The following is a 27,567-nucleotide window of genomic DNA, read 5'->3' as shown; positions in this document are numbered from 1 at the left end:
TGATGTAGTTACTACTTAGACAAGAATGGCATAGTGGAGGAGATTTTTGAAAGTGTGTTTTGTACTCTACTCTGTGGTTAACAGCTGCAACAGTCACGGGTTATGTACAGTATCAGTAGTTTGATGATTTTGTGGGGGCGATAATTTGCTTTCTTTTCAAAAAAGGAGGATGTAATTAAAATAATTATATATACCAAGTATAGCTGATGTGTAGAGTAATGAAAGATATAAAAAAGAGGGTAGTGGAGAGAAGCACCGTGAGATGGAGAAAAATGGTGAAGAAACAAGAGTGCTAGTACAAGAGCTATAAATCAGTCCTCATCTGACCAGTCCAAATTAGTGAGCTTTTTTTGCCGAACTGTGGAGAATTTTTATGTGTTTGGGATCTTTATAGTCAAGTTCGGCCTTTGTACCTGGGATGGTGTTTTAAATGATGTACTTTAATTTCTGCTATCCTGTCTTAAGGAAGGCAAAAAGCCTTCATTCTTATTGTTCTTATTAAAATCTTTTTTGTATTCCTAGGACTTTGTAATTGATTCCAGCTGGCGTTACCAAAGTACCATGCTCACACCTATGTTTTTGGAGACTCAAGTTTCTCAGAGTATCCACAGGAATTTATCACAAGAAAGATCCCTTTCTGCTTCTGGGTCAATCAGTGGTCGAGTGAGGGCTACCCAACGGCAATATGAATTTACACCTACACAGCAAGCCAGTAAGTCCAGACCAGTGTCTTCTGAAATTTTCTGGTTAGCTATAGGAATGATAGCATTCTCATCATTCCTGTTGCTTATGAATTTTTACTGTAAAACTGTAAATGCATTTAATATTTTGTTTTCAAGGGTTGGGGTTTTTTTTTTGCATTACAAGAAAAAACATCCGGTCATGTTTTTATTAGTTCCATATATATTTTACGTTCTGTCTAATGTAAAAAAAGTTTGTTTCTTACCTAACGGCCTGAAATCTCTTCAGCCCATAAACACAGGGAATTATATTTTGGGGGGACGAAAATTACCTACTTCATAGATGTTTTCACCTGGTTTATATTCAGATGTCTTACAGCTTTTGTACAATTTTTTTTTTATAGGTGGTAGAAGTTCTTTTAATTGGCTAACAGGAAGCAGCATTGACACACTGGCAGAGTATACAGTTCCTTCATCCTCTGAATCCTTGTCGTCATCCATGCTGTTAGTTAACAAATGGAGTGAAAAATTTAAACAAGCAACCTTTAAACCAGTGGGGCCAGATTTTGGGAAAAAAAGGTTGGGTTTGCCTGGAGATGAGGTAGACAGCAAAACCAAAGGTCTGTAAGCCTTATGATGCAATTTCTGTATAAATATTACATTTTTATAGATCATCTTTGTCAGTTATTTGGCTGGCAGTCCGTTGTCTTTGAGGCATTCTAATTGAGGTTCAGCTTGAGATATTTTTTTCCAGCAACGTGTGGTGATGCATAACGTGTGGCAAAAAGCTAGAATTGTCCTAGGAATTGCAAAACTATATGTTACTAGATGAAAAAAAATGACTGGATAAGAAACCAGCTGGTGTAATCTTTGCATTTCTACCTCTCCCTAAGACAATCGTAGCATGAATGTCAGACAGTTCTGTCCCTTCTGTTTTAAATTTAACTGCTTATCTCTTTAAAGAAGAGATCTCTTTAAACATCCTTTTTCCAAACCATTTCAGCTGCGCTGACACATTCTGCAACAGATTGCAGTCTGGCATTAGAACTACCTGCTATTTTCTGAGAATGCTCCTCCATCCACCCAGTCGATAACTGAAGAATATCGGCACTGTCTGGAATGGCTTAGGCTCCTTCTCCCTATTTCCTCCCCATTTCACCCTTGCCTACCTTGTCATTAATTTTTGACTGGAAGGATGAGAGTAGGAGTTCAGGCAGAGAGCTGTAAAGATTGACCTTTTCAATATCTGAGAGGTGTTTCAGGGCAGTTTTTAATGGCCCATGCTAAACTACAGAAAGAGAGAGCTCAGTCTACCTTCCCATCAGTCCCTGGTCTTCTACTAGGAAAATACCAGTTATAGTGGTATGTTTTTGTTTGCTCACTCTTCTTTCCTAGGAAATGGACTGAACTGAACAGTCCGTAAAGTGGCCTTTCTCCATGACTTGTCCTGAGCAGGAGCTGATCCAGTGACAGTTCTGTAATAGTAACCTAAAAAATATAGTACTATATTATTACTACCCAATCTTTGAATATGTTTAGCACCTGTTTTAGGTAGGGAGCTAAACTTTATGGAATAATGGAAATAAATACTTTATGGAATATGGTGCAAATGCCATACTTGCCTTTGAGAGCTTAAAATAAATCTGTTACATGAGGCAAATTTGTTCATGAGTTTTAGTGTCTTTCCCAGGACAATAGTTTGACCCTTATACCTCATCTATGTGCTTTAAGTTTTTATATAAATGCTTATTACCTCTTCTCCTAAGAACAACTTTGTTTTAATGTGCTATCTTGTTGAATGGCTTGCGTTGAGTTGTTGCATATGAAAATTAGGAGACTAGCTGGTAAGCTAGTAAATACAAAAATTATGTTTGTTGTTATATGATGCTCTTGCCTTAAACCTGAAGTTTGCTTGAGAAGGGAAAGCTGTGGACATGATTGTGTGTTCCCTAGGTATAGAAGAACGAGCAGAAATTCTAAGGCTGCGGAGGCGTTTCTTGAAGGACAGAGAGAAACTCAGTCTGATTTATGCTAGAAAAGGTGTGGCTGAACAGAAAAGAGAAAAGGTTTGTCAATCCAAATAAGTTTAAAACCTTAAGTCCCAGTGCCATTTGCAGTCTTGTACTTTGTCTCTGGAAGTAACTTTGTGAAGAAAGGGTAGGTGTGAGATACCGGTTGCTACTTTAAGGGCTTTAGAGGGTTTTGTTTGGAAATCATGCTATTTATGTGCTTAAAGCTAAATGATGTTACTTAGCATGAGTGAGAAAAGAGCTGGATAATAACACTCCCAGTCTACCACTTAGTGTGCATGAAGCGATTTTATGTGATGGAGTCCCTAACAGCTATGGGAAGCTCTTTACAGTTGTCATCCTGGAAACTAGGAGCCTTGAAGCTACAGTAATCTGCAGAAATAGCTGGACAACATTATCCAGTGTCTGAAGGTGAACTCAGAAATGTGGTACAGCTGATGGACTAACCAGAACTGTTTTGTACTTTTTACCTGAAAGAGTGTCAGTAATAATGATTTGATGAGTGTTTATCAAGGCCAGAAACTTAATACTATGTGGGTTTCCTGGTTGTGTTATGTACTTAAAATAAGTTTAAGGGTTTTTAAGCTCTACAACAGTTTTTCAGAGGTTCATGTTACTAAAAATAACATACATTATCATCCAGAAATGATAGCAGTTAGACCAAGAGCAAAAGAACCCAGGATTGAGAGCTGCCAGTTTCAGACACACTTACAATTCTTTGCAGCTGCAGACAACTGTGTAAACAGAACTTACGTCTGGAAGAACCACACAAACACCTATTTTAGCCAATTTATATTTACCTGCAGGCTAAGGCTACCATTTCCTCCCACCCTGCAAGAGAGAACCTGTAAATGCATTCTGTATGACAGTCCAAAACACAAAAAACCCTGTGATATTCCAAATAAAAGACCAGATGAGACTATGAATGCTGTCAGGACCCCTTAAACTTTTCAAGAGATTTCTTGCCCATAAATACACATGGAGCTCGGTGGCTTGCAGTAATACCATACCTGATGGGGCTAAACAGGAAAAAAGTAGGTCCTGAGCAAGGAAGTATTTGGAAGTCACTTTAGCAGAGTCCTAATCTCTCCCAGCATATTTCTTTTGAAAGTTTTTTTTTTTAAATCATCCCTTTGAAGTTGTGTAGAAGAAAAAGGGGCTCAAACAGCAAAATTACAAAGGGTTTACAGATGAGAAGAACATCTTCAGACGTTCTTCTGTTCCCCTTTTCCACTCTACCAATGTATATATCCACCTGTTGTCTGCTGATTTAACTGGTAATGGCAGTAGTTAAAAATAAAGTCCCAGCCTCTAAACTTACTGCCCATTCCTTTATAGTGTATCAGTGCCATGGAAAGGAAGAAAGTCAGAGGAAGAGATAGGCTTTTGTCTATGTCTGGTAGTAGCTCTTGTTTGATTTAAATGTATTCCTTTAAGCCTCAGCAAAAAAATAGCTGCCTTGCCAATAACTGCAGTTTACAACAGTTTTATTACAGTTTGGTTTAAATTTTACTAGGAATCAGTTCTACCAGATTCATCCTTCCTTCTCCTCCCCATCCTACTGTGTGAAATAGAACACACTAGCTTTAGCAACCTCATTTTACTTTGCACCTGGGCCAGGCTGAAAACCATCGTATAATGGACTACTGTGGCTCAGCTGGTAGGCAGTAACTTATTAAACCATAGCAGCTCACTAGCTCAGTCATAATCATTCTCTTTAAAAGTGATTTAAATACTACCTGTATGGAACCAGGAACTACAGGGCATTAATATTAGAAGTTATGGCTGAACTAAGTCCATCAACAAGACTGGGGTTTTAAGTTACTACAGTAATTTTGTGTTTAACCATATTAAGCTTTATAGAAAATGCATTTGTTTAATAAGAATGGCAAAAGTTTATAAAACACTTCAGAAATGCTCTTGCTTACTTTATCTTATCTAGATACAGCTCTCTATAAATAATATGATGATTTATTTTTTTTTAACATGAGCAATGCATTTCAGGAGATGAAATCTGAGCTGAAAATGAAGAATGATGCCCAGGTCACTTTGTACAGAAGTTACCGAGTAGGAGACCTTCCTGACATCCAGATTGAATACTGCAGTCTCATTGCCCCTCTGCAGGGCCTTGCCCAGGTCTGTCTGCTTTTCAAAGGTCATTTGTGAAATTTTCTGTTCTTGTAGGGAAAACAATGTATAGTTGGGCAACTGTTTTCAAAATTGATTTCCTGTTTTGTAGTCAACTACTGTGACATGCCTGTAAAGATTCTGTTTTGAGGGAGAGTTTCTTCTAGCCCTGGGCTGGTGCAGTGATGAGAGAAGGATGCCTTCTACCTTGCTTCACCTGAGCAGTTGAGTTCAACACTGAGGACCTGAGATGTCAGCTGTTGTCCACTGCATCTAGGCTCATTTGCTTGAGAAACAGATGGTGGTGGTCTTTACAGACATTATGCAAAGGACATCTTACTGTACAGCAACAAACCAACCATTTTTATTCTTTTATATGGCTATAGCGGAGTTGTAAAAGTACAAATGAAGTTACTGTGTCTAAGGCTGGACTCGGACTACTCAGTAAAGCTGATCCAATATTCCTTTTCCTACCTGAGTGCGGTACAAACTGTAGTCTGAACCTATCCCATTTTACGGTGTTTGGGAAGTCACAGTGTTCCTGATTACCTTTGTATTTAATTTCTTTTGATGGTCCCTTATCTCTGTGTAAAGGGAGGAAGTGGAACAGCCATGAGTTATCTGAATAGCCTTGTATCAAGAATTAGACCAAACTCCAGTCCCATGATAGACCAGGGTGCATAGGATTATGTTACACATACAAATGTGTTTCTGGGTTGAAAAAATGCCTTTAAATCTCAGATGGAACTGTCTGTCTGTACAGACAGTCTGTCTCTCTCTGTTGGCTCCCTTAGCGTTAGGTCCAGGTCTCCTCACATGTTGACCTCTTCTGTTTTTTCCTGAAACCCTCTTCACTGGCAGTGGTGTCCATAAGACGATATTGGATGTCTGGATCCTGCAGTAGGAATTGTGAATATGTGTAAATAGTAATTGTAAATTTCATCCTCTTCACCAACACTCTGGCCTGAAACCTGCATTACCTTGTAGTTTCTTTATGTAGAAGAATTAAGATGGGATTTGAATGGGTAGTACGGTAATTCCCAGCGTAGGTGTGATGCATGCCAGAGTAATTATTCCACTCCCAAAAAGTGTCCACATAGGGATTAGGTACAGGGTGGGCCATATCTCTTCATTTTATTTATTAGTTTGTTGTGTCACAGCAAAATTCAGTGGCCTTATTACTTTTGTTGTAATTTACAGAAAGATCCAACATTTGCCAAGCAGCTTTTCAGCAGTTTGTTTGGTGGAATTTTTCATGAGGTAGAAAAATCTAAAACTTCTTCTGAGAAAAAAGCTATCATCCAGAAGCTGCTGAACGACTTCAATAATTTCCTGAGTGTGAGCCTGTCTTACTTCCCACCATTCATTGCATGCATCCAGGTAAATCCTGCTATACAGCGTGAAAGTAACTGAATATAATGCCTTTGGCTCAATGTGTGATAGACCCAGCGTTAGTGAAGGTTGAATACTGTTACTGAAATTTAGACAGATTAAAAGAGAATTGTTAACCAAATGGGTATTTCAAGTGACTCTTGTTAAGGTGAACAAGGTAATTCATGCCTCTGAACTGATCTTTCAAGGTATCCACAATTTCTGATCTGTAGAGCTTGAGTCACCTTTTAATGTTTTAATTGCATCAGTAACAAGAAGAGACTTGATTTGAAATGAAAGCCACAAGAACAATTGGAAGGGTTACGTGGGTGTCTGTGCTTATCTTCCTGTTTCTGGGAAATGCTTACTGAGGAGTACTTTGATGTCTTGAGGATATCAGTAGCTGTCAGACTTTGTTGTTAGCCTCTCTTATTTTTTCAAATTAGTCCCCTGAAGTAGTTGTCTGGGGATTTTCAGTAATGAGAAAAGGACTCACTTCCACCAAAGGGTAAGTGGGTGCATCACAGCTGTTTCATTGGAAAGGAAACACAAGCTTTTCTGCTATGAGGATATACTGACCTGGAATAGATTGTGAACTTCATCTTTTTACCTCAGTTTTCAGGCAGATAAAAAAAACTTGTCCAAGCACCTGTTACATACTTAGTGTCACTATATTCAATGCTGCTTGTTAACTGTGTTGATCTTGATGTTGTGTCTGATTTGTAGCGCTGAAAATAACCTTTTTTTGAGTGGCAGGTAATGGCTGTTTCTTTCTGTTATGGAAATCCAAATACTCTGTGACAGTAGATGTCATTCGTAATACAGGAGAAATGTCTACTTTGGACTAGCTTTTCGAACAGTGACAAACTTTGCTTCTTAGTACTTGTATTTACACATCTGAAAAAATGTAATTTCTTGTTTACTTTTTTTCTGTGCAGCTGCATAAAAGGTCAAATGCTATGGGGATTTTTCTGGGCTGTCTTGGTATTTTTCAAGCCAGCATCTCACAATAGCTATCTGTTAATATTCCCTCTTGACGTTGCATTTGTTGGTTCTCTGTCTTGATATTATTATTTCTGTTGAATTTTGCTGTCTGTTAGACCCTATTAATAACACTGTTGTGTTAGGCTACTTTTTTCCTGAATAGACCTAAAAAGAAAAATCAAAAATAGATAAGTAAAAATTAGTCAGAACTACAAACTTTTACTGTAAGAGTGATAAGAACACGTCATTGCCATGCCCATTCAATAACAAAACAGCAGCAGCACGAAGGCAAGCTTCAGCCTGTGCATTTGAGCATCCTGCATAATGGTGAGAGAAAGTGTCTTCCCCAACAGGGGACAGAGTTCATACTGATGAGGAGGGAGAGTGAGAGCACACAGTGCTGTCTGAGGCTGTCACTTGGCTCAGCAAAGGCTGTCCTAATGACTTCGCCATTTGGAAATACAGCTTCTATTTCCTGTATACCAATGGTATAATAAATACTGGCTTGTTTCAGAAAGGCTTCCTACTTCACTGCCATTTCCTTCTGGTTGCTTTTTTTTAGTCTTCTACAGGTTCAGGTCCCATCAGGAGAGTAGCTTGGTGGTAAAAAGAGCTGTTTTCATCTACAGGTATAATCTTAAAATTCAATATGAGGGTCTGGGATTGGCTTCCAGGACAGATTAAAAACCAGCTGAAATACTAAGAAAGAAGTTAACCCCATGACAAAAGTTTACATAGACTCCATAGAGATACCTGGCCTCTGAAGAACATATAATTACCTTATAAATATTTTAGCTGTCAGGCCAGCTTGGATGCCATTCCTCCTAATCTTTGGCCATGTGATGTAAGTAAAGACAGAAGGCATTGCATATGGAACAAGGAGCATTTGCTTTCAGAAGATAAGTGATCAAATAGTCACCGGAATGGACTAAATAGAAAGATATCTCCTTTGGTGTGGGATGGTGTCTGTAAATTGTGAGTTTGGGAGGGTTTTCGTTCTTTGGATGTACTTTTATATTTGCAGAGTTCTTGCATTTTTCCCGGGCGTTCCTGAGGCAGGGCTTTTGGACTGGACTTAGCACAGCTATTCTGAAGTTTTTAGATTGTGCAGTTGGCGCTGCATCCCTGACCTAACAACTAAAAGCTGGCAGTCAAGGAATGTGTGCCCATACATAAGAGTGTCTGGGGCACACGTGCAACTTTGGATGAAACTGCCGGTTGAAATTGCCTGAATAGCAGGTGAAGCATATGCTAACCCCTCATTGGGAGCCACCTGGTCTGTAACTCAGGAAGCTACAAGAAGCTGTTCTTTTTCTCTTTTTATTGAGTACAAATTTATTGGTGTGAGTGTCTCAACTATACAAATTGTATAATGAGTTTGCTTATGCCAGATGCCTGTTCTGCAGTTCTTGTGATGGTTGCCATTGATCAAAGAAGTGTAGCTTGGTTGTTCTTACAGTCTCCTGTTATAGTTTCCAAATAGTTGGGGTTTCTTTCCAATTAATATTCTTGAACATACTATGTTGCAAGAATCAAACATTAATTAAACTTGGTGCTGTGGTAGATGTTCTTCTTCCTATTTGGTTAAGATTTTACTGCAATTTTTGCTTAGGTTCTTAAGCAGGAAGAAAAAAAATACACTGGCTTTAATAAACTTGCCTGCTCCTTTCTTAATATGTTTACCTATATTTGGGATAATGATTTAAGTATTAAAAAAAAAACCCTTCAGATAAACAAGACCATTTATCCCTGAAAAAGAGGTTATTCTATAGTTGAACTGATGTTAAATAGGATAAAGATCTGCTATAAATATTGTCTTGTCTTTAAATCAGGCAGGACTAGATAAGTACAGTATTAAATGAGTCTAATGGGAAGTTGCACTATGCTAAAACTGGATGAAATGTGTGGGTAGAAAGCCTCCAGCTCAGAGGAGGCGTCATGGTTAATTGTGCCTTTGGCGTGTGGCAGGAATCCACCGCTCAGTAGGTTAAGTGAAATGCAGCTGTTGTGTAGCAGGCACCACGCTGCCAAAAAACAGAAGGACAAATTGAGGCTGTGAATGTGTCCATCTCTCTTTCCCCCCACTTCCCGTGTGTTTCTGTCGAGTGTGTTGTCCTGTGCCCTGGACACAGATGAAATAGGGAGGTTATTCTTTACTCTTTTCTGTCTGAAGAGTAACAGCACAGAATGAAAAGATTCTGGTTTTCCCAGAGCTGGGAACTTGTGGAGATTTATCAGCTTATTTCCAAAGCTTGCACTGTAAGAAAAGGCATACCAAATAGGTGATCTGTAAAAGGTAACTATCAGTGTAGTTTTAGACAAAGCAGACACCTGGTGTTTCGTTTTGTTTTAAAGGAAATGAGTTACCAGCACAGAGAGCTACTAGAACTGGATTCAGCTAATGTAACCACGAGCTGCCTCGCAAGTCTACAGCAGCCAGTGGGCATCCTTCTTCTGGAGCAAGCCCTGATGGCTTTGTCCACTGCGGAGGAGCCCCCATCCAAGCGGGTGTGTGGGAGGACAGAGCTTCCTGCAGATGTGATCAGATGGATTGAACTTGCTAAGTAAATTCTTGTTTGAAATAATTTTCTTCTATTTAGGTTTGCCAGCTGAAGAATTCGGCCTTTATGGCTTATGGGATTTCTTTTTTAGTCTTTCCCTCTTCTAGAATTAGATAATCTTTTAATTTCTTGTCAGTTAATGACTGTCTTTCAGGTAGAGCAGTTAGTCTTAACAGCTGTGACCCTGATGATGCTATCAGACTGCTGAAAAACATAATGTTCATAGCTTTTCAACTGCAGCAGTTTCCATGGTTCAGGTATTACCCTACAAGATGAAGTTTACCTAGTTAAATATATACTTATGGTCTTATATAAGAAATATCAGAACATTTTTTTACTATCACAAAACAGTAGTATTACTGCTTATTGAATTTTATTTATTTTTAAATAGCTTATGTTTGCATTAACATACCTCTGTTCAACTAACTAAAAGATTTCCTTTTTCAATTTTACTAGGCTCTACCGATCTCTTGGGGATTATGATGTCCTTCGTGGCATTTTCAGTGGTAAGATTGGGACTAAGGAAATTACACAGAAAGCATTGTTGGCAGAAGCAAGGAGTGATTATGCTGAAGCAGCTAAATATTATGATGAGGTAAAATGACAAGATTTTTTTTGTTGTTTCAAAAATCTCTCATGACTTAAAACTAATAAGCCAAAATTAAACAATTTGAGAAGCAGCATATTGTTTAAAATGTCCTTGTGTTTCGTTTGACTGATGGTTCAGTCTATAAAGACATAGGAACAGATGAGCAGTCACAACAGAGCAGGAAGTGTGATACTTTTTACTGTTTGTTACAAAGCTTCACACGTGCGATCACCCAGGCAGACAAGTAAAACGCCATGGGTGCACTACCACCCCAAGACAGCAAATTGCATGTGCTTCCTGGCAAAGAATATCTGAGTTATAGTGGGTAGAAATGAAGAAGAATCTCTTTAACCTTCTATTAAAGTCTTAGCTTTTTTAAAAACGCAAGTTTACTAAAGATGGCTACTGTAAAGCATTTCTTTATAAACACTGGCAAGCTTGAATTTTCTGCACTTAATGTTGTAGTCACATTCTCATTCTGGTAAATGGATAGGTATTTTTATGAGGCAATGAATTCTTGTGAAGTTCCTGGTGACTTAGAATTGAAACTAGTGTCCGATTCCAGCTGAGAACCTTCCTCCCCCTCAAATTCATTCTGTAGGCACTTTCCAAAGAAGCCTGGCAAGATGGAGAGCCAACAGAAGTGGAGAAGGACTTCTGGGAACTTGCATCTCTGGAATGCTATGACCACCTCACAGAGTGGAAGTCTCTGGAGTATTGTGCTACCATTAATATCGATAGTGGAAAACCTCCAGACCTAAGCAAAACATGGAATGATCCATATTTTCAGGTCTTTAGAAATCACTTTGTTGATACTGTACTGTTTTTATCTCTGTAAGATTGTCCTACAGTAATGTGATTTTGAGTGGAAATCGGTTGCATTATTTGGATTACTTTCATTATGGAAATTAGCAGAGAGACTGATTACCTAAAATAATTGAAGCAATTACTTCTGCTGTTTTTATGATGTTTAATTTTGAGTCTGTGGCCAATCATCTAAGACCAACTTTTATCATCATCATCATCTTTCAGTGTTTTTGTTGCTTTTATCACTTACTTGTTTCATGTTTTAAGAGTTACCAAACCACTGTCTTTGAAGCTGGTAGAACTTGCTAACAACTTCTTGAGCCTATCAGAAAAGGCTGCTGTGATTTGTTAGCAAATCGGCATTTGTCTAAAGGGAAGACATTTAAGAAAACAATTCAAAATATTTTTATGCTTACTTGATCTGCCACTGATAACAAAAAATTGATCACCTAATATTCCATTACTAGAAATAAAGACTATATTTTCACCTTGTAGGAGACATATCTGCCATACATAATACGCAGTAAGTTGAAGTTACTGCTCAGTGGGGAAAATGACCAGACTTTGCTAACTTTTATTGATGAGGCAATGAAGACAGAACAGAAGAAAGCCATTATAGAAATGCATTACAGCCAAGAACTTAGTCTCCTTTACATCCTGCAAGATGATTTTGACAGAGCCAAATATTATATTAGCAATGGCATGCAGATCTTCATGCAGGTAACAGTCTCTGCTATCTCTGATATGATTTTTTTTCTGTATAAACTCCTGGAACTATGAAACTGTTGTTGCTGTTACTGCTGCTAGATTATACTCTCGAGAGAAACACTTGCCCAAATACAATGAAATCTAGGTGCTTTCCAATCATATAACAAAACTCCCTTTGAATTCACTGCTTGCAATGATGAGTTGAGCCAGCCAGTGGAGTGCATCCTCCCATTTTAATTTGTTTTATTTTGCTGATTTCATCTGAAAGAAATTTTTCAGAATAACTGTTTGTGCAGATTAATAGCAGTTTTATTCCATTCATCTTGACGGAAGCCTCGTATCCTCAGAACAAACTTGAAAGGAGGGTATTACTTTTAGAGTTTACAAGTTCCATCTGTTACCAAGTTTTGATTGACTGTAGGACTGTCCTAAAACCTAGAATAGCAATTGCAGCTAGAATATGCCTCTATACTTGTCCAAAGCAGAGTTGCTCTTGGATTATGGGTATTAAATTTCTTGGAAAAGGTTGGGTTGTAGAGCATAATATATAGCAGCATCAGATAAATAGGTTGTAGAGCACTGAATAGAACCATGTTGTAAATTCTGTATATGAAATCTTCCATTGTCTCTCTTTCTTTTCAGAGCTATGCCAGCATTGATACTTTATTATATCAAAGTCGAATGATCAAACTGCAGTCTGTACAAGCTTTGACAGAAATACAGGATTTCATCAATTTTATGACCAAAAGAAGTAAAGACGTTTTTCATTAAGTGATTTTCCTTTCACTGTGTTAAATAATCATGGTTTTCTGAACATTGAATTTCTGTTTCCACGCTTAGAGGACTGAATTCCTGTTTCAAGGAGCATAGGTCTGGAATCACTTCTTGCGGTCTTCTTGACAGTAAGAACTATTGCAGTTGTGCAAGATAGGCTTGGAAGATAATTCTGTGTTCTCTTGCAAAGTTTTATTAGCCTAGCTGCTGTGATAAGATTTAAGTATCTCTTTTAAAAGTGTAAGTAATAGTTTTAAGCTAAGATTTTAGTTGGGGACACTTTTGGTAGCAAATAGTGGTTAGCAGAGATAAAAGGTGGATGCGGTATATAATTCATAGCTACTGAGGCAGGCATGAAATACAAATTTATCTGCATAAACTGAATTTAGTTAACAGTTCCACTGTGTTCCAGCATATTCCTGTATGGAAAGGTACTTACCCAGTGCTGAATCCCAGTGGCAGCTGCCACGGATGTCATTATTGAATCTCCTGTGCTTCAGCAATAAACAAAACTAATATGATCACCAAGTAGTGTATTTAATGCAACCCCAGAAATGCAAGTGGGTTGTTTTATTGCAGTTTTGTGGTTTGAATGTTAGACTATGTTTGGTTTAGGCCTTTTTCACGCTGTTTGGATTTAGATGCATTTTAAGTATTCTTAATTGATTTCTAGGTAACTTAGCTTCACAAATTTCCCTTAAGAGACTTCTCAGAATTTGGACAAGCAGATATCCAGATGCTAAAATGGATCCTATGAACATCTGGGATGATATCATTACAAATCGGTAAAATCACATTCTTGGGTTAGCTTTAGTTCTGTCTGCCTGTTGGAGTTCTGAGAGGTGCTTTTTTTAATGCTGCTTGTTTTCATATGGGGGGTTGTTTATCCAGTGTATGACTTTTTTTTTTTTTTTAAACTATTGTAATAGCTTTATCAGTAGAACTGGTTTTTGTGTGACTAACTTGCAGTGAGAAGCAAAAGGAGGTTGAGTAATGGACAGGGAATAAAATGCATTTTGATACAGAAACATAACTGTTAGTTTAGCCATTTTCTTGCATCAGTGACTGCATGCACTGTACAATTTAGCCCACTTCAGCAGCCCTTAAATGTATCCGACTGTAATTGAGTAGATCAGCTGCATTTAGCTCAACAAAACACCACCCAAAAGGCCAGTCCATTATGAATAAAAATACTTACCTAATTTGTAGGCGGTTCCAAAGTTAGGGAGTATACAAAATAAGCCCAGCCCTGTCACTATCAGTGCTTCATAATTTTGTTGTAAAATTAATGACCAGTGCTGTAATTAGAGACTTCTTTCTAGCAACAGTTGCACAGCAGAACAAAGGGTCTCTGGAGACTCCTTCAGGAATGCTTTTTTGATTTTGAAAGTTTTCTGTCATCCCCATGTAATCTGTCTCCATCCCAGTCCATTCTTCCCGTGCAAATCTAGATTCTTTCTTCTTTCCTGGGGGACGGCAACTTCAGCAGCTCCACTGATACCCACTGTGGTCTGTAATTTATTTTATTATCTCTGGGTGTCAAGAAAGCGTAGCTACAGAAGACCTTACTGCAATTAATATGAGGCAGAATACATAGTACGGCTTAGTCCTCTACAAAGTCTCAAAACATTTATGACGTGAAGGGCTGTCAGTATCTTGAACATTTTTATGTGCTTTTAAAAAACCTTTATCTCATCTTAAATTAGTGACAAAGGAAGTGCCTTTATTCAGCGCCAAGCCCTACTCCATACAGCAGTGCTTTCCCCTGCATTGACTACCAGGCTACTTAATGAGAGAGGGTGTTAAATTAGATAGGGCTAGTTGTAGAATGAAAAGGATTTAGATTTAGGATTGATTAATGGCAATTCCCTGTCAAATGTTGAGTATGGTCGCTGTTCTTTTCTGCAACACAAATTTCAACATTTATATGTGTTGGTTTCATATATGTTTGAGTTGCAAGCTGACGTAAAATACAGCCTGGCACTTACAAACAAGACTCCTTTTGTGTTCACATTTCTGTCTAGTTGGAATGCAAGTTATGTCTCGGTGAATTTCGAGGTTGTTCCTTTAAAATCATAGCTACAAACTAACAAAAAATCCTACTCATACAGACATTTTCTAATACTTAAATCTCATTGATTCAAGATCCTAGAAGGCTCTCAGGGCCAACCTATCCCTGGTTGTGACTTTCCAGGCTCTGAGGACTATGTTTAGCCCTTGCTGAAGATGACTGCTAGAGCTTGCCATTTTTTATTAGCTTTGTTTACTGTCGGGCAGATCAACACTTCTGAATGTTCATTCCATTGCATGCATACCGGAGTGATTTGTACTCCTGTTGTCATTGTGCAGGTGTTTCTTTCTTGATAAACTGCAGGAGAAACTTCTCTGTGATCAGGCCAATGATAGTATGGAGGTGGATGAAGAATATGATGATGGTGACCAAATGGAAGTGGATCAACAGGGTGAAGACATTTACTCAATGATTAAAAGCTGCAAATTTAACATGAAAATGAAGATGATGGAAAGTGCCAGGAAACAGGTGACTGTACTGCCTGATAGCTTCCTGTTTTGTGAGAAAATATGTAGAAACTACAACTGGAAAAGCCTCATAGGTGGTCTTGAGCACCTTTTTGCCAGGGTAGACCTTGTCTGTCTTTAACCTTGCTGTCCAGGACATTTTGAAAGGTCAAGAAAGTCAGTTCCACAGAGACAGAAAACAAATGGATAAGTGTTAATTAAAAACTTGATGATAATTTGTCATTACTGGCAATGTGCCTGAAGGCCCCTTTGATCCATAGATGGTTTCTGACACTCTAAAGGGCAGATAAAGTATCTGAAATGCTGCAGCCTTTAATGGAAGGGATTCTTGCAAACAAGCATAATCCTTTCTCATTTACAAATAATCTTGTCTTTACAAGAAAACAAATCAAATTCAGATTGAATCAATATAATTTATTTCAGTCAGCAATGATGAAACATTTTATGTTGCGTTTGTTTTTTTGCGGTTTTCATTAATGCTGTTAGGTTAAAACTTCTATAAAGAACTAAAGCTAAGTGACTTAGAAATTTTGTTTGGGATCTGACTGCTAAAATGACTGAAATATAACCTTTTTAATGATGGGCCTTTGGTGAATCAAGCTTGAGACAAGGCAAATAACACTTAAGTCGAGGTCTCCCTCATCTTCTGAGATGCTGCAGAAATCTGCAGTGACAGTGTTTATTTTAAGCGCTGTAATAACTGAATATGACATTAGTGCTGTGCAGACTATGCACTCTTAAAGGAGTAAAAGAAAAATAAGGTTTCCTTTAGTATTACTTATATAAAACTTTTCATCAAAATGCAAACATAAGAGACTTGCTTAATGGTATTTATAAACCAATTTATATGTCTCATATGTGTTTGTACTGCAGAACAGTTAATGCTGTTTAGTCATACAGGTAGAATTATTTTGATTTCCTCGGTTTGTCAAACCTCTGTTCTTCTCTTTTTCTTTTCAAATTTTTCCATTAGCACAAATCTGTTTTTGAATATAAGGCCTGACAAACAGTGCACCTCTCTTCATCTTATTATAGCTTTACTTGTGTTACCTAAATCCTCCTGTCCCTTAATTTAGTTGCAGAAAGGTTTTATTTCCTCTTCAGATGTATTGTCTGAACATTCTGTCTTAATCTGAATACAGAACAGCTTCTCACTTGCAAAGAAGCTTCTGAAAGACCTACGCAAAGAAGCCAAAACAAGGGAAGACTGGCTGGTGAGATGGAATTATGCCTATTGCCGCTTTACGCACAGTTGCAGCCAGAACCAGAGTTGTCCTGAACGCATACTTTCGGTGTTAAAAACCATCTCCCTGCTTGGTAACAGCCTTCTCTTTGCTTCACATTGTTTATTATACAAAGCTGCTTTGTTGTCAAATTACCAACTTTGTTTTTGAATTCCAACAGAAGATACCAAATCTGACTATCTTAGCAAGAACATAACGACCTTCCGAAACCAGTCTCTTCTTCTGGGTACTACATACCACATCATGGCCAACGCTTTTAGTCAGGATCCAAGATGTCTTGAGCAAATGGAGGAAGAAAAAGCTGGGAAAATAGCAGTACTATCAGGAGAAAGTCTTGAGAGTCCTGAAAAGGTAAATGAGAGGGGAGAAGCTTTTAGGTATTTCAGTATTCTAATTCAATATTTCAGTATTGACTTCAATAGCTAGTGATGGGTATAGATACATACAGAGAATGTGAAACCCATCTGCTATTAGCAGTGATTTGTCTAGGACCGCACCTAGGGTAAGAACAAAAAACAAACAAACAAACAAAACAACCTGCTGTAGTTGCTGTTTTGTCCTGTTTTAGCTCTCCTGGAGTTCTGCACCACTATACCCTTTTTAACTGGGAGAGCATTCTTGTGTTTCTCTGCATTTTGTGTGGAGGGGAAAGACATAGTCATAGCACCTGCATGCACGGTGGCAAGACAAGGCTTGGGAACATGATCCTCAAAGAATGCCTTTATTTCAGCTGGGCATTTCTGAGTTTCTTCACGCTGTCAGACTACCTTATTTCATTTTATAATACTGATAATTATACTGATACGCTTATTTTATGTAACTAATTTTAGTGATAGAGAGGAAAGGGGTTTTTAAGACAGAGCGTATACAGGTCATCTTTGGTGAGGTGCGTATTTGAAGAATACAGTGACAGACTGTGCTGCATCTGAAATCATATGTTGTCAGTTGTCCCAGATGCTGTGGCACTGACCTCTTGTCTGTCAAACTGATTGAGTAAGAATTTGAATTACCATTGCTGACTTCTTTCTATTAATTCCTAAAGTCACCATGAAGACCCTTAGATATGAATCATTTCAGTATAAACAGCAAAAAGATGTTCCTAATTTGTGTCTTTATGGTTGTTAAAGAAAAGCGGATAGAAAAGAGATTCCTGCAAAAAAGATTTTAAATTTTCAGGTGTGTAGAAGCTTGAGCAAAAGCTTAAGCTTCATTTATTAGCTTAATTATTAAGATCATTCTTCTTAAGGAAAAGATGAGCATAAAAGCTGTTCTGCATCAGATGAGTCAGCTTGGAATACCAGATATTTCCACAAGATCAAGAAGTTTAGCCTTATTTAAGCAGTGCTCTGACCCTGGTAGCTTTCCTCTACCTACATGACATTCAAACTATTTCATTTCAGTTACGGCATTTTTCAGATGTTCCAACTTGTTCTGCAGCAATTTTGTGTTTTGTGTAATAACTGCAATAGCTACAACATCTGAGGTTGGTAAGCTTGTTAGCAATATAAGCATATACGTACTTGATTTATAAACATCCAATTGTAAATGATCTTCTCAAACCCTTCATTGCATGAGCTGCGTTAGAAATGTATGGTCAATATGACTATGTTTGTAATAAGGAAAAAGATATCAGATTTGAAATAGTTTGATTCATGCTTTTTTTAACACAAATTCTAAGTATAGCTGTTACGCAGATGCTACAGATTTGTCTTAATAGGAAAAAATAGCAATTTTTAATTGTGTTTTCTGTTAATTGTTTGTGGAAACTCTAGTAACATTAACTGGTTTGCATTTATAAAAATTCCACATAACATTTCCAGAGGCTAATTTAAGTTAGAAGTGTGGTGGTTTTGTTTCTTCATTTAAAATTGTGGAAATTAAAATTCTTGAAATTACTGCTAGAAATAACATCCCAATTTTTTTCCTTTGTATCAGCTGCTCGAAACATCTAAGACAGTTAAAGTTTTACCTACCCAAGACTTGCAGCCAAGCTCCAGTTTCAAAAAGAATTGTTGAATACTACTTGCTAACCTGTCGTCTTTTCTCTTATCGTTGAATTTCAGGTATTGGCAGGTCTGAACAAGAAGGCCTTTCAGTGTTTCAGCAGTGCCGTGAGGAAGTCTGAAGAGGAGGTGCAGTCCCACTCCATGGAACATGTAGATGTCATGGGAGTTACTGATGCGTATATGACTTTGGTCAGATTCTGTGACCAGCATCTGCATAAGGAAGAAGAAGGCTTGCTTGGTTAGTCAGGATTTCTCCTAAGGGTGCAAAGTGGACTTATCTGTGATGCATGAGCTTTTGTGATACCCAGGAGATCTCCCTGAGCAAGACAGCTTGAATTTAAATGGAACAGTTTGTCCTCCAGTTCAACAGTATTTATTTATATTCCCTTCCACCACCACCCCCCCACTATTACTGCTAGCATTGGTACTAAGTGAATCACTCATAGTCTCCCTCTCACTTGTGAGATATATATCATGTCCAGCAGATGCTTCCCGTGTTCCTTCCCAGACCACAGCAGTGCTGTGTTTAAAGCAGGCAAGATACCAGCAGCGATGCAGCTTCCTGATAAAGCTAATCCTTACAGTCCTCAAGTATATGTGTTGCTGATGTGTGCAGTTCAACAGATGGGAAGGAGAACAAAGTAAAGATACAAAATACAGAGGGGAAAAGAAATACCAAATTTTAAAGATGAATGTTCCAGATGATCAAAGACATGGAACAACTGATGGTGTTTCTGATAATTCTTGTTTAATGTCTCTTGGCAGAAATTAACACTGAAGATCTGCAGCTATTCCCAGCTATTGTGGTGGAGAAAATGATAAAAGCTTTAAAACTGAACTCCAGAGAAGCCAGGCTGAGATTTCCTAGACTGCTGCAAATAATTGAAAGATATCCAGCAGAGACACTGGGTCTAGTGAAACGAGAGGTTAGTTGCTTCCATTTTCCTGGCAGCAAATGTCACTATAAATCAAATTTAAAAGGTGGGGGTGGAGGTTGGATGGACAGAGAGGTTAGACTGGTAAGTTTTGCTGCAGGTAAATCAGATACATTTTATCCCATCATTGTTCCTTGCCTTTTCTCTAACTTGCTGAGTCTAATTCATATGGACAGAAACTTTTTTCTTAAAAGTTTAACTTTATTATTATTTGGTTCCAAATGTTAGTTTGAGAGCTGCTGGAGAGAAATGTTATTGCAGTTTTTCTTCCTTCTGAACGATCTAAGTGGGCTTATAAAGGCACATAGGATTAGGGTGAGGCTTGTATCTTATTTCTGTAGGCTGAGTTTCCTGTATGCAGGATGCCAGCAGCTTTTCCATGGTCGTTTTCCACTTCTCCCACCTCTCCCTGTCCTGCTTCACTTCAGAGTTTACTACAGCTTCTTCCTCCCTTCCACAACCTGTCCCTCCAATTCTGTTCCACAGCATGATACTGTGAGCCACGCTGCCTTCCCTGCTGTCATGGGACAGATAAGCTGAGAGGTCCTCCATGACTCATACCTGTTCCTGCCTTGGCCTGCCCGCACTTTCAAGCCCATTGTGCTGGTTCTCATAGAGTGCCAGGCCCTGTCAGAGGAAGAACTCAAAAGAGACAGAAACATGGCTTAGTTACCCCAGGAAACTGGGAACGTAGCAAAAGTAGGTGAGGTGCACAAGGTGTGGCCACAGTGAAACTCTGATGGTTCAAACAGAACCTAACACCTGGTCCAGTTAACAAACCTCACCCACTTAACAAACCTCACCCAGAAAAGAACTTCACCAGGCGTTTCTTCATCCTCTGCTTCTGTGAGATAAATACTGGCAATCTGATCTCAAACTCCGTTAGAAAGGTAGGAAGGGATGAGACAGGAAGAAAGGAGTCGGAGTCTGGTCTCTTGCTATCAAAGGAAAATACATTGTAGCACTCCTTTCAAAAGTAATACAGCTTTTGGAGTGAGGTAAGCATGAAGTATATTGGCAGGGGATGCACTACTGAAATTAATATCTACTAGCAAGTCTTTAAAGTTGAAGGAAGAACAAAACTGTGGTACAAGTTCCAGTGTTCTCCATCCTGGCTTTTCTTACCCAAATAAAGACTTCAACCCAATGGTGTTTGAACTGTCCCTTCAAATTTTTGAGTTATTTGTATATGGTGATCAAAAGTTATTATATTGCGTCCAGGTAGAATTTGAGTATAGTTTCCTCTTGATCAGCACACTGCAAATCTTTGTAAAGAAAAACCTATTAAGCAGCAGTAGTTAGTAGTGGTGGTGGTAGTAGTAGTAATAATAAAAATAATGAAATTGGCTTTATTGGGGAATGTTTTGTGTAACCTAGTTGGCATTATCTGTTTCCTTTTCATGTGTTTCTGTCTGTTAGGCTGGGCCACAGAGCAGTTTTGTTTGCATTTGCTCTGTTTGGTATTTTCAAGGAGGACCAAAGCTGAAAGCAGTGTCTGTGTTTTTGCAGCTTCCTTCGGTTCCCTGTTGGCAGTTCATTGGTTGGATTAGCCAGATGATGGCACTACTTGACAAGGATGAAGCAGTAGCTGTGCAACATACTGTTGAAGAGATCGCAAATACCTATCCCCAGGCAATCATCTACCCTTTCATGATCAGCAGTGAAAGTTACTGTTTCAAAGATACTGCAACTGGTTGTACGAATAAGGCGTTTGTAGAAAGGTGAATTTGCAATCAGAGTAGCTCTTTTGTATGTTTTTATTCAGGAGTGGAGATGGTTTTTTTCCTAATGAAACTGTTTTCTTTAGGGGACATGAGAAGCATTAGAGAGTAGTCCCATGTGTTCTCATTTAAAGGCACAGGGAAAACCAATACGTGAGCTCTCTTAGTATTAGACATACTCAGGTTGGTGGCCTGAATACTTTCTGAAGTGTTGAGTACATATAGCCCCCAGGCTGTGGGAAGCTAGAATTTTTTCAAAGAAAAACAAGACCACAGAGAGGCAAGCCCTTTCTACAGATAATTCTGTGGTAGTGAAAGTTTCTCCTTTTCCTGCTCTGCTGAGGCTGAAGGGAAATCAGGTGCATAGTTAGCCTTTTACTGTAGCAGACTTCACAGCAGTGAGAGTCAGTACCCATCAAAGATGAAGATGAAGCTAGCTTGGACATTTAGAGTCACTTTAATACCAGGCAAGAGCAGAGATATTTGTATGGAATAGATACTCCTACCAGACTTCAGAGAGGGCCAGTGAAGCGGATGCATGTTATCTTTTGGGGAATGACAGCTCTTTGTTGTCTTCTCGGTTTATTCAGTGTGCAGCATGCGCCTTCCTCCACAAGCCCTCCCTTGCCCATTTTGCCATGCAGTAAAATCTGAGTTAATCCCCAGGCAAAAGTCAACTTTTATCACACAGTGCTGTAGAAGCACTAATACAATTTTAGGTGTCCTTTTGCTTTTTTCAAACCTCTGATACATTTGCTGTTTGTCTTGGGGTTTTTTTCACTTAAAATAAGAAGATAAAGTCTTGCACTTCAAAAACTGTCTCTTGAATAACTGTTGTGATAAGATGAAGTCTGGTTAATGCCCGTTTCTGTTGCAAGTATGCTTTCCACTCCTGCACCAAGCTCCTGTTTTCATAGTGGGACACTTAAAAAATTGGGAGCTGCACAGCAAGGACAGTCATGCAGCCCACAATTCTGAGGGAGTCCTCCTAGCTACCCCCAGGTTATTTTGCCAGATTCTTTAATATAGCAGACAATCTGGAGCATTGCTTATCTGCAGGCTAGGTGGTGATGGTAGTTCCTGTTGTGTTGTGATGCACTTTTTTTTTTTCTTATAAAGGATCAAGCATAAGTTGGACAGAGGAGGAGTAGTTGAAGATTTTGTTCGCTCCCTGGAACAGCTCTCTAATCCCATAATGCTTTTTAAGGTAGTGTATCTTTTTTATCCCCTCCCAGCCCCCTCCTTTCCCTTCATTCCTCACCCACTGTTTAGGAAGAAGAGTGCTGGGTGGAGCCTGACACAGTTCGGTTGACACCACAGCCTCCGGAAGCGGTTCAACCCAGAATCAACTGGTGATGATGTCAGGGTGCTGTCAGCAGCTTTTGCTGCCGATGGCCTCCCTCCTTGTGCTAGCTAGCCCTTTTCAGCTTTCTCCTTCAGGGTCTCTGCCCTGCCTCATAGTCAGTCTTCCTTAATTGTTCTGAAACTGTTACAGAATTATCATTTGTGGCCATCTCTACAATTTCTTACTACTTGTATTCTTATGCCCTTTTCCTGTTCTCTGTTGGGCTTCCTTGTCCACATTCTGAGCCTGTTGCCCAAAGGATTCTTGTCTTGTGTTAAATACCACTCCTGGCGCCGTAGAGGCTTTCTTAGTTTGCGCTAGACACTATGGTAGTAAGCATAATTATATTATTGAGTAGAAATATTTTATCGAGAGACAGAATGAAAGGGAAATATTTCCATAGCTTTTTTTATTGCCCTTTTGGTTGTCAAAAGACACATTAATTGACTATTAGTAAGTACAGTAACCCAGATGCAATCTGAACAGATTACCAAAGAGCAAGGGTCAGTAAACTTTTTCTCAGTGCTCTTCTGTTTCCTTCTGTTTGCAGGATTGGGTTGAGGATGTCAGAAACGAGTTGGTAAAAGCTCAGAGGAATAAAAATAAGCTCAAGGAAATGTATGAAGGGATGTACAAGAATTTGGGAAATTTAGAGGCTCCTGGCCTTGGATTGCTGAGGAAAAGGTTTATTCAGGTATGTGTGATGACTGTGTAGTGTTGGCTTTTCTAAAAGGCACCAGGAAGTCAAAAGAGAAACAGATCACAGCTTTTACAGGTGCTGGAGGACTTGATGAGACAAGAGATCAAGTCAGGAGTACAGGACTGGGATTTCTTTGCTAGAAGCTATGGGCTTATTATAGTTCAACCTCCACTTCTGACTGCCCTGCAGGACTAAATGTTCCCTCTTACTCGGCTTCTGCCTCCTGTGTCCTGCACAGTGCCAGGTTCTGAGGGCCTGGGCGCCTCTGACCATCCGTGAACCTGCACAGGAATCTGGCCTTGTTTTTTTCCCTGCTGCCAAGGATGTATGAGCACTTCAGAGTGTTTTGCTGTATTATGCTACTCAAATTTGCTGCTGATACTAAATTATTTATGGTAAGTTATTCAGAAGAGTTACAACTAAGAAGAATTACAGAAAGGACTTTACAGAACTGACTGAGATCTGAAATAGTGAAAGTCAGTGTAGAAAAATGAAGCGATGCATGTAGGAAAAAAAAAAACCACAAACCCAAAACAAAACCCCTACTTTCCACATAAAAGGTCTTTGGGTTTGAGCTGACTATTGCAATTGAGGAACAAAATCTTGATTTGTGATAGTTCTGTGAAAACATCAGCTGTGAATACTCAAGAGCAGTCAAGAAAGAAAAGCAGCTGTTAGTCATTATTAAGAATAGAGAACAAAACATGGATTTAGATGTTGACTTAGCAGCCTTCTCTGACTCTTACATCTTGAACACTGTAATCCTCATCTGCAGTTCTCAATATCGATATAATGAAACCAGAGGAGGTTCAGAGTGGCAAGAATAATTGGAGGTACAGAGTAACCTCTGTACAAGGAACAACTTTACCATTCCTCCAGTTGGAAAAGGCACAGCGAGGACAGATACAATAAGGCTCTCAACATCAGGAGTGCCAAGCGTGGAGTAAATATTATGTGGAAAAGGCAGGTTCAAAACAAACAGGGAGAAGTGTTTCCTCATTCAATACGCACTTAAGTGCTGAACTCCTCCTGCAGGGTATTATGGATGCTTTCATCGGTTCAAATAGCAAGTAGACAATAGCATGGGGAGGGGAAAAATGCTTTGAGTGCTTTTACATACAAATGCACACTTGTGGGTCCAGAAAACCCTGAGCGGCAAATTGCTGGAGGCCAGGAGAGTGATACTGCCACAGAAGCCCAGCTGTGTGCTTGTACTGTGGGCTAGGTGGATCCAGGTCTCTGCCGTACGGCCATTCTTATGTCACATTAGCACTAGATAACCTTATCCAAGTATCTCTAGGGAGATTCCTTCCCCATGAGCAGGGAAGGTGGAGGATGGGAGTAAGGTGTGGTTGAGTAAGGTGGGGTCAGGAGGAGGTGAGGTGATAGAGCAGCAGAGAAGAGCAATTAGAAGTTCAGGAGCATACTAGCCTTTTGAATATGTTGCTGCAAGATAAGTTGTGTCTCTGATGATGATGACTTTAAACTTAAAAGAGTATGGGAATACAAATTTGCAGGATGTGCCGCTGCCAGGGTTGGGGTGGAGGGAGAGGAGCAGCTGTAGGTTGAGCCATGCAGGGTACAGGCGCAGCAAGGGACCTAGCAGGAGGGCAAAGGCAGTCTGCGTTTGGTTGCTGGGCCCACTTAAACAAAAAAATCCATGGCTCTTTAAAAAGCTGAAATGTGTGGTATTAGACAATGCTGCAGGTAATGCTGATGGATTTTTGTTATTGAATTAACAGAGTAGGGAGAGAAGAGTGAGGGAGGTGCTGGAAGAGGGATAGCAGGGTTGTTCCCCTCTGCTGAAGGGACGAGGGAGAGCAGTATTCCTTTCACACGCTGCGGCTGCAGGAGAAAAGGGTCAGGGTGATGGTGCATAGACTCTGAAGTTTTTTGCCTTCGTGATGCAGTATTAATGGAGAAACAAAGTGGGCTGTGAGGATAACTGTGTAGTTTCTAGTGTCCTTGCTGGAAAAAAAAAAAAGAGTTGTATCTCTTGACTGACATATAAAATTGCTTTAATACGTGGAGAACTTCAGGGCTGTAATCTTCATGTCTATCATTTATGTACAGTTTCAATTGTAACTTAATAAAAATCTTGCTTTTATTGTTAACATGAAATTCCAATAATGCATAAATTAAACACTGTTGATGGATTGTGTTAATTAAAATACAGTCTTAAGGAAGGCTATTAAATATTTGCTATTAAATATTTTATATTGATAAATATTAAATATTTGCTGCCTTGAATTTTAAAGGAAGTCAAAGAACAGAGCAGAGAAAGCAATCAGATGATCATCTGGAAATAGATTTAAAGTGATAAAGATGTTGCCTGTAGCAGTCTCTTCTTCAGAAGGATATTTTCTGTATTTTCATTTACTTCAGTGAAATAGCTGTGTCCTCCTTAGCTTGGGAGAAAAATGATACGGCATTGAAAAAACAAGTGAGCTTACATATCTCTCCAAGCTGTTAATACCAGTGAGGTCCAAGAGGGAACATCTATTTTTTCCCTAGAACCTTGAATTATGAACAAAATAAGTCAACTCAGTTATCAACTTGCAGATAATACTTACTTTGCTTATTAAACAGATCAGTATGAAATGTCTTTGCAGTTCTCCTTTATCAGATATTTAAAATACTTTTAAAATATGGTTATATAAATTTTACGTCTGAATTATCTCAAGGCAAATCATGAATAATGGATATGATGGTAAATGAAACACTGAAACTGGCATTTTCTAACATGCAAAAAAATTCTTTTAATACATAAAGATACATGACATGCATTACATGTACATGTACTATCTTTTAGTTAGCAAAAAAGGTATATATAAAATTAGCTATTTGCTTGCTGTGCAGTATGGTTGCTGCTAGTTTAAAAAAAAAAAAGGAACAAAACAAAAACCTCAAAACCAAACAAAAATCCCAGACCTTCCATAAAGTACATAGCATTCAAGTTCTAAGGGGGGAGAAAAAGAGTTAACATAGCTTATCCATCTGTATTATTTTTTGCCATTTGTAAATAGAACAGTTGAGGGGGTTTTGGGTTTTGGGGGTTTTGTTGCAGCAGTTTGAAAGTGTGATGACATCTAAAGAGTGGGACATCAATTAAATGTTCTGATAATAATCCTGTATTTAGCTTCATGAGGGAATTTGTATTTGTTTTAATAGGTACAAATGTAAATATTTGTATTTGATATCAATATTTCACTAGCTGTTCTTAAGTTTTTGTAAGCAGGTGAGATACATGTATTAAGTTTAATGGGCAGGGTTTTTGATATGGCAAAAAGGTTTATGATCTAATTCTACAGATCTTTGATATCACTGGTTTGGTGTAATGTAGGTATTTCTGTTGATGACAGCTGGTGGGTCTACGAAACAGGCAGTAAAAGTGTTCTGACAGACTAGAAATAATGCAGAAAAAAAGAACTGGAGTGGAAGGATGATAATTATTTTAGGAGCTAAGGTGAAGCTGTGTGTGTAGATAGGAAGGTACTGTTTGGGGAGTTCCTAGCACTGCGTTAACAGGATTCCTTTCTTATAAATGAACCTCAGGTGTTTGGGAAGGACTTCGATAATCATTTTGGAAAAGGTGGTTCAGAACTGTTGAATATGAAGGCTAGTGACTTTGATGCGATTGCAGCTTCTCTCCTCTCAGAAATGAACAAAAACCATAAAGAACCTGGAAACCTGAAAGAATGTTCACCGTGGATGAGTGAATTCAAAGCTGAGTTCTTGAGGAACGAACTAGAAGTTCCTGGTAAGTTCCCCTTTAGTGTCAATGGCGACCTGTCCTTTAGAAAAAAAGCTGTGGCTCTTGAGCTCTACTTCTTATATTGGCTATGTGGCCGTTCTTTCTGGCCTTACACAGAGGTAGATTTCACCTGAGATGACTCTGTTTATTCATCATCTCTTAAATCTGTTCTTAAGGTATAGTCCAGATTCTTAAAATTGTATCTAAAATTGTATCTCTTACCTAAGAACTTAGTATTTTTTTGAAGGCCTGACTACAGGAAATCTGATATATAAATCTAACGTATGTTTAAATCTAGTTCAAAAAGGATGCGTCTTCTGAAACTGTTACGAGCTGCAATTCTAACAGCTTAAGAAGGAAAGAATATTAGTAATTCACAGCCAAAATCATATGTGTATGATGGTTTTTTATGCATTTTAAAAAAATATTTTCTTCATAGTTATCATTCTACCAATTTGACAAAATATTTGGACTCGTGTTTTGTTCTTAAACACACTTCAAAAGTTATATAGATTGATTTTAATTTTTTTTTCTTCTTTTAATTTTTCCACTACCACTTCAGGTCAGTATGATGGAAAAGGGAAACCACTGCCTGAGTACCACGCAAAAATCTCTGGATTTGATGAACGGGTATGTTTATAAGTTTGAGACAAAATCCTCTGTGGTATAAATTTGTGTCCATGCTCCATCTGA

General features: G+C 38.6%; 1 protein-coding gene across 4 annotated transcripts in view; it reads left to right on the top strand.

Annotated features, from left to right (window-relative positions):
* PRKDC (protein kinase, DNA-activated, catalytic subunit) overlaps positions 1–27,567 on the top strand; it is an 86,133-nt gene that overhangs the window by 50,156 nt on the left and 8,410 nt on the right. For 3 of the 4 annotated variants that reach the window (XM_075084983.1, XM_075084984.1, XM_075084986.1), the window contains 21 exons: positions 523–712; positions 1,085–1,300; positions 2,634–2,746; positions 4,715–4,846; positions 6,038–6,217; positions 9,548–9,756; positions 10,210–10,348; positions 10,944–11,132; positions 11,645–11,869; positions 12,500–12,608; positions 13,305–13,416; positions 14,981–15,170; positions 16,312–16,486; positions 16,574–16,764; positions 18,477–18,657; positions 19,185–19,345; positions 20,864–21,075; positions 22,195–22,282; positions 22,971–23,114; positions 26,676–26,880; positions 27,437–27,504. In XM_075084983.1, the coding sequence (XP_074941084.1) occupies positions 523–712; positions 1,085–1,300; positions 2,634–2,746; positions 4,715–4,846; positions 6,038–6,217; positions 9,548–9,756; positions 10,210–10,348; positions 10,944–11,132; positions 11,645–11,869; positions 12,500–12,608; positions 13,305–13,416; positions 14,981–15,170; positions 16,312–16,486; positions 16,574–16,764; positions 18,477–18,657; positions 19,185–19,345; positions 20,864–21,075; positions 22,195–22,282; positions 22,971–23,114; positions 26,676–26,880; positions 27,437–27,504 (3,429 nt within the window). Of the gene's footprint in view, positions 1–522; positions 713–1,084; positions 1,301–2,633; positions 2,747–4,714; positions 4,847–6,037; positions 6,218–9,547; positions 9,757–10,209; positions 10,349–10,943; positions 11,133–11,644; positions 11,870–12,499; positions 12,609–13,304; positions 13,417–14,980; positions 15,171–16,311; positions 16,487–16,573; positions 16,765–18,476; positions 18,658–19,184; positions 19,346–20,863; positions 21,076–22,194; positions 22,283–22,970; positions 23,115–26,675; positions 26,887–27,436; positions 27,505–27,567 lie in introns of those variants that run through there. The other variant, XM_075084985.1, reaches the window with a different exon arrangement.

The sequence above is a fragment of the Phalacrocorax aristotelis genome, chromosome 2 (assembly GCF_949628215.1).
Source record: "Phalacrocorax aristotelis chromosome 2, bGulAri2.1, whole genome shotgun sequence".
Lineage (NCBI taxonomy): Eukaryota > Metazoa > Chordata > Aves > Suliformes > Phalacrocoracidae > Phalacrocorax > Phalacrocorax aristotelis.
This window is presented reverse-complemented; position numbering and strand designations above follow the sequence as displayed.